This window comes from Hakea prostrata, chromosome 8, assembly GCF_041222555.1.
Source record: "Hakea prostrata isolate BN-2017 chromosome 8, UWA_Hpros_2, whole genome shotgun sequence".
Lineage (NCBI taxonomy): Eukaryota > Viridiplantae > Streptophyta > Magnoliopsida > Proteales > Proteaceae > Hakea > Hakea prostrata.
The window spans coordinates 44,954,862-44,971,300 of NC_142607.1; the positions used below are offsets into that span (position 1 = coordinate 44,954,862).

Genomic DNA, 16,439 nt, shown 5'->3' on the forward strand with positions numbered 1-16,439 from the left:
GGTTCATTATTTTGTAATCCAAGCCTATCCTTCGAGTTGAAAAAATCAAACTGGATCGGAGCAGGCTTGGGGTGGGTTTAGGCTGGGCTGGGTCAACGGAGTTTTATTGGCAGCCTTGCTTCTCACTGCCTCTGAAGTCTTCACTACCTTACATGTTCTATCTATGTCTCTCTCCTCCCCATTTCTCTCTCTCTTCTCAGTGTTCTCTTCTCTTCGGGCTCAAATCCTTTGTAGCATCAAAGGTAGCTGTCATCCAATTGTTGCCATCCAATTAGCACAACGTGGTAAGTAAATCGTAATTGTTGATTTCTCCATACTCAATTCCTTTATAAGTTCGCTCTAATTATCTCGATTCACTGAAGGTAATTTGTGATTTAAGTTAAAAAGATTTTTTCAGTTATGGATTGTTTGGGGTTTTATAGAAATATTTAACGGTAAAAATAGAGTGTATCTAAAAAAGTTAATTAAAAGGAGGTGTTTGATACCTTCGTCAGGTAAAAGAGGAGGTAAGTGGTATTCTCCTACTCCAAATGTCATTTGTTCACCTAAGAGGGAAGGTAATTGATATTTGTCCAATTTTAGTTGATTATATTTACCCGTGGTGGTGGTCTTGTGGCACCAAGATCACTCTCATGCCGTTTGGTAGTCCCCATGTCCCATGTTTGAATTCCTTTTGCTTCTTACATTTGGCAATTTTATGTTCTTTAACCGGGAATCGGATCGTTATAGGCTTCTGTGGGCTATACTAGGCCTCTGGTAGGTTACGCTAACGGATGTCCCAGGTTTAAATCCCTTTAATTTACTTCTTGCATTGGGCAATTTTATGTTCTTTAACTTGTGATGGGATCACTGTTGGCTTCTGTGGACTATATTGGGACTCTGGTGGACTACGTTGACGGAGCTAATTCTTGCACTGATAGTTCACAGGACTAATGCTTGCACATGTCAAACTCGAAACTCTAAACATTGCGTAGCAAAGGGCGCAGGGTTGCACTACTGCACCCCTCTTTTGATTACCCAAAAAAAAAAGGTAAATATTAGAGAAACTTACATGTAGTGGATCCTCATAGGCAAGGACAAATTATATGTTGAGTCCTCTTTAGGGATGTCAACAGTGCGGTTTGGAGCGGTTTCGGGTTAAGCTTAACGGTTTCAGGCCGGTTTCAGTTTGATGCGATTTGGGTTCGGGCTAATTAACGGTTTAAGCTAATGGTCTATACTCGGGTTGACTAACGGTTTAGGCTAACAATTTATGGTATGCAAGAAAAAGAACAAAAATAAATAGTTGAACATCTTGCAACAAGAGCCAAAATTCTATGGAAAGCAAAATTGTTATTGATCAATTCCCATGAAAAAAATGAAACGTCATTCCATATTACTTAATTTAACTTGATGTGTAAAGACATACCTCTGGATTGGATATATATTTACTTAATTTAAACAAATTTGGTACATTCAATTGGGCATTCATATTTAATCCTTCTAATTGTCCTTTAAAAATAGTAGAAGACTATTTGATCTTTGAATTCATACTCAACTTTTTTGATAGTCTATACCAACTACCTAGTGGTAATACAATGATTCAAACAATATTTAATGTAAAACTATAAAACGGGTTGTAAAATGGTTTATAATCGGTTGCGGTTTGGGTTCAGGTTGGTGCGGGCTTTGCCACCCTCAGCCCAAACAAAGCCCATTAAAGTTCGGTCGGGCGAATTGGGGCTATAACGAACCATTGCGGTGTTAAAATCGAACCGCAACGGTTTGGGTTGCAATTTGACACCCCTAGTCCTCTTAGTAAGAAACCTAACATCTAAGTATAAGAGCTACTAACCCCATTTGACACTCTTAGTTAAATTCCAATTTTGAAAGCAAATTTTATAATTTAAAAGACCAAAATGCTCCCCTTAATAGTTAATAAATGTAATTGTACAAAAATCCCTATGCCTTTATTAACCGGTAAAGGGGACATTTTGGTCCTTTTAAATTTTTTTCTAAAATAAAACTTTTAATTTCGAATTCAACTGAATTTTCAAAAGATATTAGTGGCCCACTAACAAGATCAATACGTAATTTACCCTTGACTGAAAGGAGATACATGTAAATTTATCTAAATATTTTTTACAAATGACTTTTTCTTTCTTGTTGCCGTTGGAAGTTAACAAATAATAACTATATATAAACACAAGAGAAATTAATCTTCTCTGAAAATAATTCTTACTCTACAATCACTAACCATAAAATTGTCAGTCTCAAAAAATATGCTTTGAGTAGTGAATTTCTTGTGCTCTCTGTACATCAATCACTCAATTTCTTCAATCACGTACTCATCCATTCTAATATTAATCCCTCAACAAAGTTAAGATTACAAACTAATCACATGAATGCTTCCTTCAATTTTTTTACTTACTTGGGCGTTGACATTAGTAGACTCTCCATTAATGTAGCTCCAGCAAGGTCTCTCCAACCAGATCCCTTTGAACTTGAATATCACAATTTTCTTCTTTAGCATTACCAGCGAAGAACAAATCAAAGTTGAGTCTTAAACTAAATCAAAGAAGACTTCTTTATAATAAATAATAGATCTTTTGATTTACTATTATCTCCCCTGAACACATTCCATCTTGAATGCAAACTCAATAGGTAATGAAAAGAATAATAAAAAGAAAGATCTAACTGAAATGATTTGAAACTGAGAAATCAAATCCAGAAAGTTTCAGGTGGGGATTTTTATTTGTGTGAAAAAGAAGACTTTATTATTTTTAACATTCAAATGCATGCGTCTCTATGTAATAGATACACAAACAACAAAGACTACCATATACTGATAATGGTCAATGAACCCTCGACTGTAATCATCTCCTTGACATGCATGTTTATAGACACAAGAGAAATTAATGAAGTTCGATCGGATCAGGTAGCAGCATTCTTCACCACAAATTTGGTATAGGTGCAATCCCAGTGGTTCTCACACGGGCCTCACTCAATTTGTTAATCTATTAGTTGGCCAGCTTTTTTCGTTATTGCACTAACCATGCTATTGAGCATGATAACGAGCGCAACAATGAACGCATAGTCCACGTTGGGATTCACATTCACCACAAGATTGTCCAACCCTAAAAACAGGCTTTGAACAGTTAATTTCCTTTGCATCTGCACATCAATCAATAATTTTCTTGAATCATTCATCTATGCTAATATGATTCACTCAATAAAATTTAAAATTTCCATCTAATCAATCACATGAACACTTGCTTTAATTTTCTACTTACGTTGGCGATGGTATTCCCTCCGTCGAAGACCTTGTAAGATCCACTCAACCAGCTCGTTTTGATCTTGAACTGTTTTTCATTACCAGCCAAGGACACATCATAATCACTAGCACGATCAGGAGACTTGTCCATAACAAATAATAACTGTCTAGGATCATCACTATCTCCCCTGAACACTTTCCATGTACTAGAAGTAGTCATTATCTGATCAAAAGAATTAAACACCAAAAATGACTAAAATGATTTGAAACTGAAATCAAACGTCAGATAATTGTTAGAATTTAAGGAATTAATGTTTCAGATGGGAACCTTCGGTTGCATAGAGAGAAGGGCATTGTTACTGTCATCGTAAAGAATGTGACGTTGCCGGATAGAGAGTAATGCAGGTTTCACCTTGAAGACGATGTCGCCGTCTTCGTCTACAACTGAATAATTGCCCGTTAACTTCTTGACAATGGTGAGACTTACAGCGTAGGGAACCCAGAATTGAGGTCCGACGACGCAGCAGTTGGAGCTGGAGCTGGAGGACTGAGCCATGGCCATGGCGGCCGGAAACTAGAATTGGGTTTCCTTATGAGGATATAACAGAAGAGAAATATGTATGTTACTCTATCACAGAAAATTAAAGGAATGAAGCAGATGAAGGCTTTATAAAGACTAGAAAATTATCCAAAACTAGAGTTTAGCTTGACCCATAAACTAAGAATTTCAAACTTATTTTCTGTAGGTAACATTTCCAGAGAAATAATTATTCAATGCTTAAACGACACGATTGAATAAAGCCCAAAACTTGGAAAGGTCCAAGAGATCAGACAGCATCTTAAAAGATGATTCCTACTGATCACATATATGGCATCTATCTTGAGATAGTTGGAATTGATTGATACAAATCTACTGGTTCATCTTTTAATATTCCCTTTCTTGTTTTTCCTTTCACACATGTCTCCATTTCCTTCTCCCTGACAAGAACAACAATAGAATTGCTTTAGGCTTTCTTTTGGTATGCATGCAATTTACACCTATAATATATTCTGAAAAGAGAATAAAGAAAAGTCCTGTAATGGGAATAAATACCAAACGTCCAGGATCTTAATATGGAAGATCTCTGTTGCATACTAGGTCTCTATTTGAGCAAAGAATCTGTGGGACTTGCTGGGTTATAGGTTTTGGTTGGGAGAAGATTGGAGAGAAGGTTGGATATTTGAGAGATGGAATGGGTTTTGCTGTTAGGCTTTTGGGAGAAGCTAATCAAAAGGAAATATAGAGTAGGGTCCATGAAAAAGAAAGTTCAGTTTCAGTCTTTTGTGGAGATGAATAGTTTGATTAAAAAGTAGGGGATGCAAATGGAATCAAGTAACCTGCAAGAAAAGAATTTTTGTTGGTCTGGTGTGAGAGAAAAGTTTACTCAAAGCATAAATTTGTAATTCAAAGTTGACAACTTGAACACCGAGACACTTGGGATGCACTCAAACCCAACCCTACCTTAGGGACCTAAACCCCAAACACAAACTCTACCCATTCCTGTCAAGTTTTGAGAACCCAAACCCAAACCCAAATTAGGTTCTTCTAAACCTGCATTAGCCCTATTTAACCTTGACTCGTCTCTGATTTTTAACTGAAAACAAATCAATGCATGTATTAGAGGCAACAAGGAGACTTGAACTCTTGATTTGACCTCTTTTTATGAGATGTTAGTGCTTTCCAACTCTCACCATAAAAAAACAAAAAAGTTAATGTTTTCCACATGAGCCAATGCATTGAGATAGTTATATACTTGGTCAAATAATTACTTGAACTCAATTTATATATAATTTTCATTTGACCAAAGGGACCGGTAAGGCTAGGCGGGTTGAGTGAGGGCTAAATCCAAACCTTACCCGACCTTACTAGGGCTAGTTATATTGGAAGCCAAACTTGCCCTTATTTAAAAAGTCAAACTGGGTTGCGGTTGGGCTCAAGCGGGGCCAGTTCATACTACAAGGTTTTGTTGACACCCCTAGACTAGGGTGCTGGTTAGAGAGGCCAAGCCCCTGCGATCTGAAAGTATTGATCTTTAATCTGGGCACAACAGAGCATGAAACCTTCAAAAAATGTCCTGAAGGATCAAACCATTTAGGTTTTGCAAGATTATACTTTCTTAATTCCATCAGAAGGGTTGGAAGAAATAGACAAACAAACCTTGAGATTGTTGGAGCAAAACTACCCCTATTTTATCAAATGAATTATTTATTTGTGTTGCACTAGGAACTTATTCGCCTGTGCAAGCCAACTAACCTGCAAAAAATGTATCCGATCAGGTTGGTCGAGGAATACCTCCAACGATCAAATTAGTGAATGCAAGCAGCTTTAGAAGTAGAACAATAATTGTAGAGCTCTCAATGTTAGGAGAAATACTTGATGAGTGCATACGGCATACCTGATTATGGCAAGGTGTTAGGTGTATCTAGACCTTAGGGAGTTACCTTCACCGTGTGATCAATCTCCCGAACACTTATTGATCGTTAGATTTAGATCACGACGTTACTTAATACACACATCATGTAGCTTGGATTGTCAATGGTCCAACTAGAACCAGTTGGACGACCTCTAACCTAGTCAATCCTAGGTTTTCCAGTTTAATCTTGGTCAACCTTATCACTGCGAGACTCGAAATCTTCTGGTTCACTTTTTTAATCTCAAAAGTCTATTATCTTTCTTTTTTTTTTTTCTTTTTTTTTTTTTTGGCAATTTTTCTTATTTATTTCTCCTCCTTTTAGTCTAGCTTTCTTAAAAATTAAAATTGCTCCTTTCCTTTCCTTAGGTGGAAGGAGTTCGAGACATAAAAAAATGTGGTGGACGATATGGGTTTTACATTTGATATTAAGATCAAAGATAAGTCTTTCAAGAAAAAGAGAAAGATAAATCAAGAACAATACATTATAGTCTGTTTTATCTCTCATGAAAGACAAGATTTTTATCTACTCAAGTCCTGATACGTACAAGTCCTTTTGGGTGAGATGATAGACACATGACATATTCTAATGGTTAGGATTTTTCAATTCTAAACCATTTTTTATTTTCTCGTCTCTCTGACCTACCTCTCTCGTCTCTTTGGGCTCTCGTCTTCTCTACTGCTCCTTCAGCTCTGACAATTTCTTCTGTCTAAAAAGAAACGTTAAACCATAGAGATTTCAAGCTTGTCCGTTCTATCGGGAGTGATGGCCTTGGGATTTGGGAAGATTTACCTCTGTCAACATGGAACAAAGAGAGCTGCTTTTTCGCCATGAAAGTGGTGGGTGAAGAAACTTAGGCATTGAAATAAAAATAAGTTTGAGACTGAACGGTTGAAAACACAGAATTGGAGTTTGACAACGGAGATAGAGTTGGTGAGTGGTGGATAATTGGAGGACTCATCCATGGCCATGGGAGAGACTAGAGCTAGGTTTCTCTCTGAAGTTATAATAGAAGAAGAATATATAAGCAACTCTCCATGACAAAAAAAAAAAAAAAAAAAAAGCAAATGAAACAACTAATAAAGGCTTTATAAAGACTAGAAAATAATTCAAAACTAGAGTTTAGCTTGACCCATAACTAGAATAAAATTATCAACCTATTCTTTAGTGAAGACTTCCAAAGAAATTATTTAACTTAAACAACTGAAATAAATAGAACCCAAAAACTTGAAAAGGTCCAAGAGATCAGACAGCATCCGTAAAAGAAGATTCCAACTGATCATGGCATCTATCCTGAAATAGTTGGAATTGATTGATACAAGTCTACAACTCTACTGGTTATTCCGTTATTCCGTTATTCCCTTTCTTGTTCTTTCATTCTCATGTCTCCATTTGAATTACTGGTTAAGCTTTCTTGTGATATTTAATTCAAGACCTATAATATATTCTAAAAAGTGAATAAAGAAAATTCTTCTTTTTCTTTATTCTACTACTGCCAATGCAGGATTGGTTGAATGGTAGAGCTCCATACTTCTCAATGGAGAGGTCATGAGTTCGACCGTTGCGACAAACGTCTCCCCCCTAAAATGTAATCAAAGTGCGCGCAAGCTGGTCCGGATGAACATCAGCTTCCAAAAAATAGAAAATTTTGTATTTGGAATAAATACCAAACATACAGGGTCTAAAGATGGAACTGTACTAGACTTATGTGGGACTTGCTGGGTTATAAGTTTTAGTTGGGAGAAAATCGAAGAGCAGTTAAGAGATTTGAGAGATTGAATGGGTTTTCCTATCATCTTGCTTGGCTGGTGCCTCCATGTGGTGGTGGTGCTTCTGATGCACACGGTTAGGATTGCACTACCTATTGCTAGGAGAATTCCAAGGATTTTGGGAAGAAGATGGATTTGGGGATTTAAGAATTTTGGTGTTCGTTTAGGGCATGTTTGGTTACATGAATCTAGAGATTTCAAATCTCTAGATTCATGAATCTGAGAATTATACCCGTTTGGTTGTAAAAATCTCTAGATTCATGAATTCTATAGATTTACCTTTTTACACTAAAAACGTGAATCTGTAGATTTATGGGTAAGGGGTGAAATCCAGAGATTTCAAAAAAGCTATACATTTGCACATTCACAAAAATTACGTCGATCAAATAGTTTTTTAGGATGAATCCACAGATTTCATTCCACAACCAAACACGTAATTTTATAAATTATGACTCCATAGATTTGAAGTCTATAAATTTGAAATCTCTAGATATTTGAAATCTCCAGACTCATGTAACCAAACAGGCCCTTAGCTAATTAGGTCAGATAAGTCAATTACAGTTCAATTTCTTAATCGAGTTAATTAAGAGGATTCATTTCATTTAAGTTATCTCAATTTACACATGTCTTATTTAAAAAACTAAAATTATTTAAATCTTAACCGTTGCAATACTAGTTATGTGCAGCAGGCACATTTTCAGGACGCACCAGCCTAGCAAGATCACCAGCCTAGCAAGATCAAATTTCTTTTTTACGTGAAATCTTCAAATTCCCACTTTTTGAATCTTAAAAATCTGTTGCCTTTTTTGCTTTTTTTTTTTTTATTTTTTTCATCCTTGTAGTCTAGCTTTCTTATATTTGCTTCTTTCCTTGCGATTTAACTTCAATTTTAGTAATGTTGCTTCTAACTAAGATTGATCCCATGAATTAAGAAACACATAAAAAAGAAGAATCTTCATCCAAGAAAAGATACATAATTATTAAGACACAACCTCAATATCCGAATGAAATAAAGATAAATCTGAAACCATATGAAGACTGGCGCCAGAATCAATAACCCATAGAGAAGATACTTTACCTATAGCATTTGCCAAGGGTGTAATGTTACCAGATTCCAATAAAGAGAAGAGTTTATGGTACTGATCTGTGGTGAAAGATGGTGCAACAACAGAAGGGACCATAGTTGCAGCAAGAGAATGAACCGTTGGAGATGGCGGTGCGGTGGATTTCGTAGCACGTTTGGGAGGATACCCATGTTTTTTAAAACAACGGGATTCCGAATGACCATCCAAGCCACAAAAGTCACAATGATAGTGTTTCTTGGTACCATTTTTTGAACTATATCGAGGAGATGTGGCAGCCAACGCAAAGTGCGTGAGAGCGGGAGCAATGGCCTCGTGAATTGTGTGATTACGCTCCTCTTGAAGTAATAGGGAATAAGCACGATTCACCGTCGGCAAAGGGTCCATCAAAAGTAATTTGCTACGAAGTAAGCCGTAGGAATCATTAAGTCCCATCAAAAATTCAAGAAGCTGATCTCTATGAATAAAATCAGAATGCTTCTTTAGAAGACCACATGTGCAAGGTGGTAGATCATTATACGAAGAAAGCTCATCCCAAAGCCCTTTGAGAACCGTATAATAAGAAGCCAATGAAGACGTGCATTGTTGATGGGTGGAAATGGCACGACGAATTTAAAAAATGCGAGGTGCATTTTGTTTAGAATAACGAGCCTCAAGGTCGTCCCAAACCTCATGAGCAGTAGAGGCATAAAGGACACTATGAACAATATCAGGAACAATAGCATTGACAAGCCATGAAAGAACCATACTATTACAGCGAATCCATTGAGGAAGCAAAACTGAATCAGAAACAGGTTTTGAAAGAGAGCCGTCAATAAATTGAAGTTTGTTTTTCGCTTCAAGAGCCATATGCATAGCACGTCGCCAAGTCGGATAGTTATCACCCTTCAATGGTTGGGTGACCAAAATGGCACCCGGATTGTCCGAGTGATGAAGGAAAAATGGAGAAGAGGAATCCAAATCGACAGACTTAGTATTGGTAGCCATTGAAGAGGAGGTAGAAGAAGAGGAAGAAGAAGACGTGGTGAATAAGGATGTAGAATCGTGCTTAGGCTGATACCATATTAAGACACAACCTCAATAGTAGAAAATGGTTGAATGATTTCATATGAGAGAACTTCAAATATATAGACAGCATACATCACATGCTGATAGGTAATTATGAACAATAAAGGAAAGATATAAAAGATGGAAATACAATACAAGGAAATGTTTGTATGAAAATATAATACATGGAAATGTTTGTATAGCAAATATAATACATGGAAATGATTGTATGGAAATACAATGTATGGAAAGAAAAGAATGATGAATGGAAGGAATTCAAATGGAAAGAATTCAAATGAGAAGAGCAAATAATATGAAAATAATTCAAATGAGATGAGGGAATAATATGGAAAGAATTCAAATGGTGGCTTGTGTTTTTAGTTTAATTTTGCATTGTATATATTGAAGTGCTTTGATTGCAGAAAGTACTATACTGTCTGGTAGACCAAGCCACATAGTAGTGTGTGGTGGATGTATCCCTGTGTAATTGATAACTACAACATTATCTAGGTCAACCTTGTCTTGGGATTAAAAAATTCGTATATTAAGAGAATTTTAAAAAACACTAATTGACCGGGAATAACATTCTCTATGTATCTCATTGATCGAATCATCTTCTTCTTTTTTCTTTTCTTTTTTGTGGTAGAAATTGATCGAATTATCTTAAGTTCATATGGAAGAACTGCTAAACCCATCCACCACTTGAATAGTTAGATGCTTCAATATAATTGAATGATTCTACATTCTTTGAAATCCCATGTAAGAAACTACAACCACACCCAGAAATTACATTAAAAGTGGAAATCATGAAAACTGAGTAACTTAGAAAAAGGATACTAACATGCCATCACATAGACTTAAAGATACATAAAATATTATCAATCAATCAATCGCCCCTGTCTTCGTTAGTCTCATAAAGAATCACGATTAGGGAAACGATGAATGCGTAATCAATATTTGGGTATGCTGTGACGGTGAAAGTGTCCTTCCCCATAACCACACTTTGAACAGTATGTTTCTTGTGCATCTGCAAATCAAAAATTATTCAAAAATTTAGACAATACCCAGATCGATCCATAGACTATAATCATTGGAAAGAAAGAAAGAAAAAAAAGCAATTTCTTTTTCTTGCTTACTTGAGCGATTACGTTCGTAGAATCTCCCATATAGATCGTGCAAGATCTCTCTAACCAACTTCCTTTGATCCTGAAATCACAAACTTCTTCTTTGGTATTTGCCGCCAAGAACACATCGAGTTCTGTCTTGAATTGAAACATGGAAGACTTCTTCACGCTAAATAATAGATCTTTCGAATCTGAACTGTCTCCCCTAAACACCACCCACCTCCTATGAGCACTCAACATCTGAAACAAAAGCAAAATTAAATTCCAGATCACAAAATTGATTAGATTTAGGGGAATTTTTCAGATCCGAACCTTTTGTTGCATTGAGACAACGGGATTGCCACTGGCATCGAGAAGAACACGACGATCACGAAGACTTAAGAGACTATCCTTGACTTTGAAGACGGTGTTGCCGTTAACATCGAGAACAGAGAAATTACCTTCTCCGAGAGCAATAACCTTCTTGACGATGGTGAGATCTACAGGTTGAGGAGCACAGAATTGAATTCCGACGACGGTGATGGGATTGGTTAAAGGAGGGTAATCGGAAGGCTCAGCCATTCGAACAGCAGAAACGATACCAGAAAGAGAAGGGTTTCTTGAGATGTCCGGTGGGCGAGGAATGAAGGACATTGCTTTTCTTATCGAAAATGGAGTCAGAACTCAGGAGACAAAGAGGGTTTAATCAATTTTCACCGAACCAATAAATGATCACCAACATGAGAACGACGTCGTGGCCCTTTGTAAGGGTTGGTAGTGGCAATTAAATAGTTTTGCTTCCCTTGGAAGCAAAATAAAATGAATTGCTTCACGTGTAAACACCGACAGAGTCCTGACTCCTGACCTCTATTTGTTAAGATAGGGGTTTGTGCTATTTCTATACATACATATGAGGGACCCGCCTTAAATTTTGATAAGATGATTGAGTTGAAATTCTTAAGGCCTGTTTGGTTAATTGAGTCAGAAGATTTCAAATATCTAGAAATTTTAATTTTATAGAGTTTTTTTTTTCTTTTAAATCTATGGAGTCATAATTCATAAAATTAAGTGTTTGATAAACTTGATTCTGTGGAATGAAAACCTTAGAGAGCTTTTCGTTTTAGTTTTGAAAGTTAAAGTTAAGAAAGTTCCATCGAAATGTTTAGCTCTTTCATAGTTGGGATGAAATCTCTGAATCTCACCCCATATCCATAAATTTATATATTCACGTTTTTAGTGTAAAAAGATGAATAACAAGATTTCATCAATTTAGAGATTTTCACAACTAAATGAGGATAAATCTTATATTTATGAATCTAGAGATTTAATTCATGTAACGAAACATGTCCTTACTGAATTCTCTCTTAATATATAGTGTAGATGTATGAAGAGTAATCCAAATCCTCTCTACCTAGACAAGCCGTCTCCTCATACCCCCCACCCTCTGGTTTGGGCTTCCTGTGTACCAAGTGCAGGCCATGTGTGAGCCCAACCAAGAGGTTGGGGGGATGGAGGACGGCTTGCCTGGGCCGAGAGGATCTAGACTTGTATGACGAGAGCACAAACGAGTCCAGACCATCTCCCCATCAGATGAGACCAATGTGCTCAACTGACACTTTTGAACCACGCAGTAAAAAGTGGGGCCCACAAAGGTTTTACTAAGATTTTTCTTTTTAATACTTACAGGTGAATCTCACCATTATTCTGTGATAGAAAAATATTAGAAGAACACATTGTTTTCAACTAACAAAGAGGTGATCTAGACTCATCATAGACCTCCACTTTTTTTTTTTTCTTTTCGCCCAACACACCTCTACTTTGACAGATCTCAGCTCAACACCCGCCTTTTCATGTGCTTCCAGGGAACAAAAATGTGATCGTTCCTTCATTTCTATGACCTTTTTACCTGGCAAACCCAAAGACAAGCAATGACAGAACTAAACATTGTTTAATATGGTTGGCACAAAGTTTACCTTTATATAATCCTACAATAAGAAACCTTTATGCAATTAACAAACTACTGATGCCTTAAATCTAGTTCCAATTCAAAAGCAATCCATTTCAATACTACAAACATGATTGAAATTAAAAATTTTAGTTAAATAAATTTGCAAGATCCAGACTCAGCATCTTCTCCTCTCCATCACCACCAGTAATGTTAATATCTTATCTTCACCATCAATTCTGCTTTACAGCACTTCCACTCCTCTCCACCACTACCATTAATGCTATCTCTTATCTTCACCATCAATTCTTATGCCATGTGTCACCAGGACTTCCACTGCCAACAACTTCCTATTATATTTATTCAATGATATCTTTGAAAATGGAAGTTCCACAATATAAAATGATTATACATTTATACGTAACAAAAATGTGTTTCTATTTCCTTTTGTTATCTAAAAATAAAAACTATTATTCATTACTAAAAGGCACATTTTTTTTTAAAAAAAAATCAATTTTAGAATAAAATGTATGAAAAAAAAAAAAAAAAAAAAAAAAAAGAGAAAAGAAAGAAGTGATATTTTGTTAGTCAACATAAGCAGCATAAATAGACCAAAAAAATTAATTAAAGCCAAATTTGGTTTAAATTAAAGAAGAAATTGCTTAGTACTATAAAACAAGGATTATGCTTGGGGGCACTCCTCCAAGTATCGAACGTTCAAAAATAAATATTTAATGTTCGATTAAATCCTCACCGTGGATTATCAACATGTGCAACAAAACTCTTTTTAAGTGGTATTGACTCGATTTAATGGCTTTACTTGAACTGTGGGATCAACTCCTTTTGAACCAAACGAACTGAATGTTAAAAGTCCTCTTTTCATTTATCCCTTCTCAATCGTAAGCGGGAAGATGAAAGAGCACCTTTGCAATCGAATGATAAAAATCTTCTGAAAGAACCTTAGATTTTGGATATTGCTTAACTTGATTGTCGTGAACCCTAGCTGTTGCATTTTGGTGAGCAAGGCTTGGTGCCATTCAACTCCGTCGATTCTTTCACCATTGCTAAACCAAACAGACAATTCCAATCGTTCTTCTCCCCAACTGCTATAACTCTCCAACATTGTAGGTTCTCCTAGACGGGTAAATGGATAACCAAAATCCGCCTCCGAATTCGCATTCGAATTCGTTTAAGGGTATCCGTATCCAAAATTTTCTTCCGGAAAATTTTGTATCCGTCCGTGCCCGGTTCGGATCGGATAATGCTTCGGATCGGATATCCGTGGTAATTATTTAACATTTTTTCTTTAAAAATAAATGATAATCGGATACCGTATCGGTTCGGGCGGTTTCGTCGGAATTAGAAATTTATAATAAAAAATGGGGAAAAAATGACAATTATCAATCAATAATCGGATATTTTATCGAATCGGATTATTATCGGATATTCGATGTTTCGTTCGGTTCGTGCCTTCTCTAATTTTTGTGGTTCGTTCGGACGGTTCCGCCGTCCGTCCAGGTTCTCCCCTTTTTATTTTAAATTTTCTCTTTCAATCTCTCTCTTTTTTGTTTTTAAAGTTTAGATTGTAACTAGAAAGTGATTGTTTTTTTTCTAATGCTTCTATGATTTTTTTTCTTTCGATGTGATTTGTCAGGATAACAAATCAATGTTTCACCTCTACTTTAATAGCTAAAAAAATTAATAAAGAAGGCTGAATAGATACCGAGTTAAAATCTAACTTGATCAAATCCTTCAAGCGAAAATTGATGTGGAAATTAGTAGACTAAATGGGAGGATTCAAAAACAAGCATAGCTTATTTAACCATGTCTACTTCCCAGTAAGGAAGGTTGTTTGTCCCACTACCAAAATTCTAATAAATCATCTCAGAAGATATAAGTATTGGCTCAATGAAACCCAATCGCTCAATGAAACCCAATCGCTCTAGTTTCTCAACCTCCACCCAAATTGTTTTGTGCTTCTCTAAGGAAAAGTTTTGCCTATTTTGAATGACCAAGATTGCATTATTCTGTATCCACAACTTGTGTTCTATCACCATCTTGTCTATCTCGGGCATGTCTTCCGCTAATCAAGCAAAGACATCAAAGCTATCATATAAGAATTTGATCAAATCCTGATAAGCATGCATTTATCATTATTTATTTGATTTAATTTTCCATACTTAGTTAATTAAATGAGAGCTAATTGAGTATTTTTGTGTCTTTTTTGTGATTTTGGTTATTATAGATAATGTGGCGCAAAGTTGGCAAATATATTAGATATTGGAGGATTTAATTAAAATAAAATCATGGGTTTCAATCTTACTGCCCAAGAAAGCATGAATCATAGCCAAATTGGAAACAGGTGGAGGTCCAAGGACACAAAATTGGTAATAAGATCTGAAAATCGTATAAACAAATCCACCTTGAGTATTTTGGGCATATCTTTCTTGTCTGAACTCCGAGAGCAGTGATTCAAGATTTTATGAAAAGATAACAAAAATTTATATAACTTTCTAGTTTTGAGTTTTCCCAGAATCCAAATGAATAAAGGTCGAATTGGTGGGTAAAGAAAACAAATTCATCGTGTGGATTGAGAACGGGTTTGGGACAGCTTGAGAAGGCTTCCGAGAGACCTGTTGTTCCTTGTGTGGATTGTCACGAGGGTCTTGTTCCCTTTCACAATCATTCAGCCCACGGACTTCTGTCTTGGGATTTTGTTGGGTTACGAGCATGGTGTTGTTTGCCCCTCGGTTGGTTGCTCGTCTTGTAATGACTTGTCGTTTCCCACAGATGGTGCCAAACTGTTGTGTCTGATCACCATCCCGAACATCCTGAAAGCTAATCCTGCAATTGAATAGTCAGCAGTGGGCCGACTAGGATGCCAGAAAACCGCCTCCGAAGATTAAGTCAGTCAGGGATTAGACAAAGGCTTCAAGCGAAGCTTGCTCAGAGGGTCCTGAATAAGAGTAAGTTTTTTCTTCCCTTACCTCGTGGGTGTGACTCCATCTTTATACCGAGTGAGTTACCTCTTTTGTTATCGATGAGATTAGGGGTGTCAACGGTGCGGTTTGGAGCGGTTTCGGGCCGGGCCTAACGGTTTCGGGCTGAGAAACCCCAAGCCCAAACCAGCCCATTTAAAAGATAACGGTTTCGGTTTGGTGCGGTTTGGGTTCGAGTTGACTAACGGTTTAGCCTAATGGTTTGGATTCGGTTTGGCTACCTTTTTGAACTAAATTAAAAATCAATATTGAAATTTATTTTATTTTTCCTCAACTCCAAATCCTAGTTTCTCACACACAAACTACAAAAGATAGAGGATGAAGACTCCAAGTAGATTCAACGATAAGTGATGGCATTAGCTTGATCCAAACCACCCTCCACCCTAAAAAAATAAAGAATTTAGATTGTATATCATGTGTAAACGGTGAAACAGCGTTAACAATTAAGAATTAAGAGTTAAGAGTTATCAATTAAGATTTTAAGATTTTAAAATTTTAAAATAATAAAACTAAATAAAATTAAAAAATTAAAAAGTTAACGATTAAGATTAAGACTTAAGAGTTATCAATTAAGACTTTTAAAATTTAAATAATAAAACTAAATGAATTTTGAAATTTAAAAACTTAAAACTTAAACCTTAAACGTGTTAACACTCAATTCTCAACTACTCAAACTCAAGTTTCAACGTCTCAAACACCCAAATTGATGGATCATTAATTACATTTGAACAATACCCACAAAAAAAATTACATTTAATATTTTAATTTTATTTATGTAAAGCTAACGGCC

General features: G+C 36.1%; 3 protein-coding genes across 3 annotated transcripts; all 3 read right to left on the reverse strand.

The window, feature by feature from the left end:
* Positions 1 to 2,137: 2,137 nt before the first annotated feature.
* On the reverse strand, positions 2,138 to 6,681 carry LOC149008137 (protein LURP-one-related 15-like). Its single transcript, XM_089166114.1, has 5 exons — positions 6,350 to 6,681; positions 5,451 to 5,546; positions 3,582 to 4,231; positions 3,273 to 3,476; positions 2,138 to 3,153 (listed from the first exon to the last, which is right to left on the reverse strand). Exons 3-5 carry the CDS (start codon positions 3,813 to 3,815, stop codon positions 2,992 to 2,994), a joined length of 600 nt encoding a protein of 199 aa, XP_089022240.1. The 5' UTR covers positions 3,816 to 4,231; positions 5,451 to 5,546; positions 6,350 to 6,681; the 3' UTR covers positions 2,138 to 2,991.
* Positions 6,682 to 8,453: 1,772 nt separating this feature from the next.
* Positions 8,454 to 9,542, reverse strand: LOC149008138 (uncharacterized). The gene is made up of 2 exons (XM_089167206.1): positions 9,203 to 9,542; positions 8,454 to 9,097 (listed from the first exon to the last, which is right to left on the reverse strand). Exons 1-2 carry the CDS (start codon positions 9,540 to 9,542, stop codon positions 8,454 to 8,456), a joined length of 984 nt encoding a protein of 327 aa, XP_089023332.1.
* A 258-nt stretch (positions 9,543 to 9,800) lies between these two features.
* On the reverse strand, positions 9,801 to 11,464 carry LOC149008139 (protein LURP-one-related 10-like). Its single transcript, XM_089167517.1, has 3 exons — positions 11,039 to 11,464; positions 10,739 to 10,966; positions 9,801 to 10,629 (listed from the first exon to the last, which is right to left on the reverse strand). Exons 1-3 carry the CDS (start codon positions 11,357 to 11,359, stop codon positions 10,489 to 10,491), a joined length of 690 nt encoding a protein of 229 aa, XP_089023643.1. The 5' UTR covers positions 11,360 to 11,464; the 3' UTR covers positions 9,801 to 10,488.
* Positions 11,465 to 16,439: the final 4,975 nt, after the last annotated feature.

Coding starts and splice junctions, on each gene's coding strand:
- LOC149008139 (XM_089167517.1), bottom strand. CDS start 11,359: ATGTCCTTCATTCCTCGCCCACCGGACATCTCAAGAAACCCTTCTCTT. Junction 10,967..11,038: donor TTGTCTCAATGCAACAAAAG/GTTCGGATCTGA, acceptor CTTTTGTTTCAG/ATGTTGAGTGCTCATAGGAG. Junction 10,630..10,738: donor CTACGAACGTAATCGCTCAA/GTAAGCAAGAAA, acceptor TTTGATTTGCAG/ATGCACAAGAAACATACTGT.
- LOC149008137 (XM_089166114.1), bottom strand. CDS start 3,815: ATGGCCATGGCTCAGTCCTCCAGCTCCAGCTCCAACTGCTGCGTCGTC. Junction 3,477..3,581: donor TTCTCTCTATGCAACCGAAG/GTTCCCATCTGA, acceptor TCTTTTGATCAG/ATAATGACTACTTCTAGTAC. Junction 3,154..3,272: donor GAGGGAATACCATCGCCAAC/GTAAGTAGAAAA, acceptor ATTGATGTGCAG/ATGCAAAGGAAATTAACTGT.
- LOC149008138 (XM_089167206.1), bottom strand. CDS start 9,542: ATGGCTACCAATACTAAGTCTGTCGATTTGGATTCCTCTTCTCCATTT. Junction 9,098..9,202: donor TTGGGACGACCTTGAGGCTC/GTTATTCTAAAC, acceptor CGGTTCTCAAAG/GGCTTTGGGATGAGCTTTCT.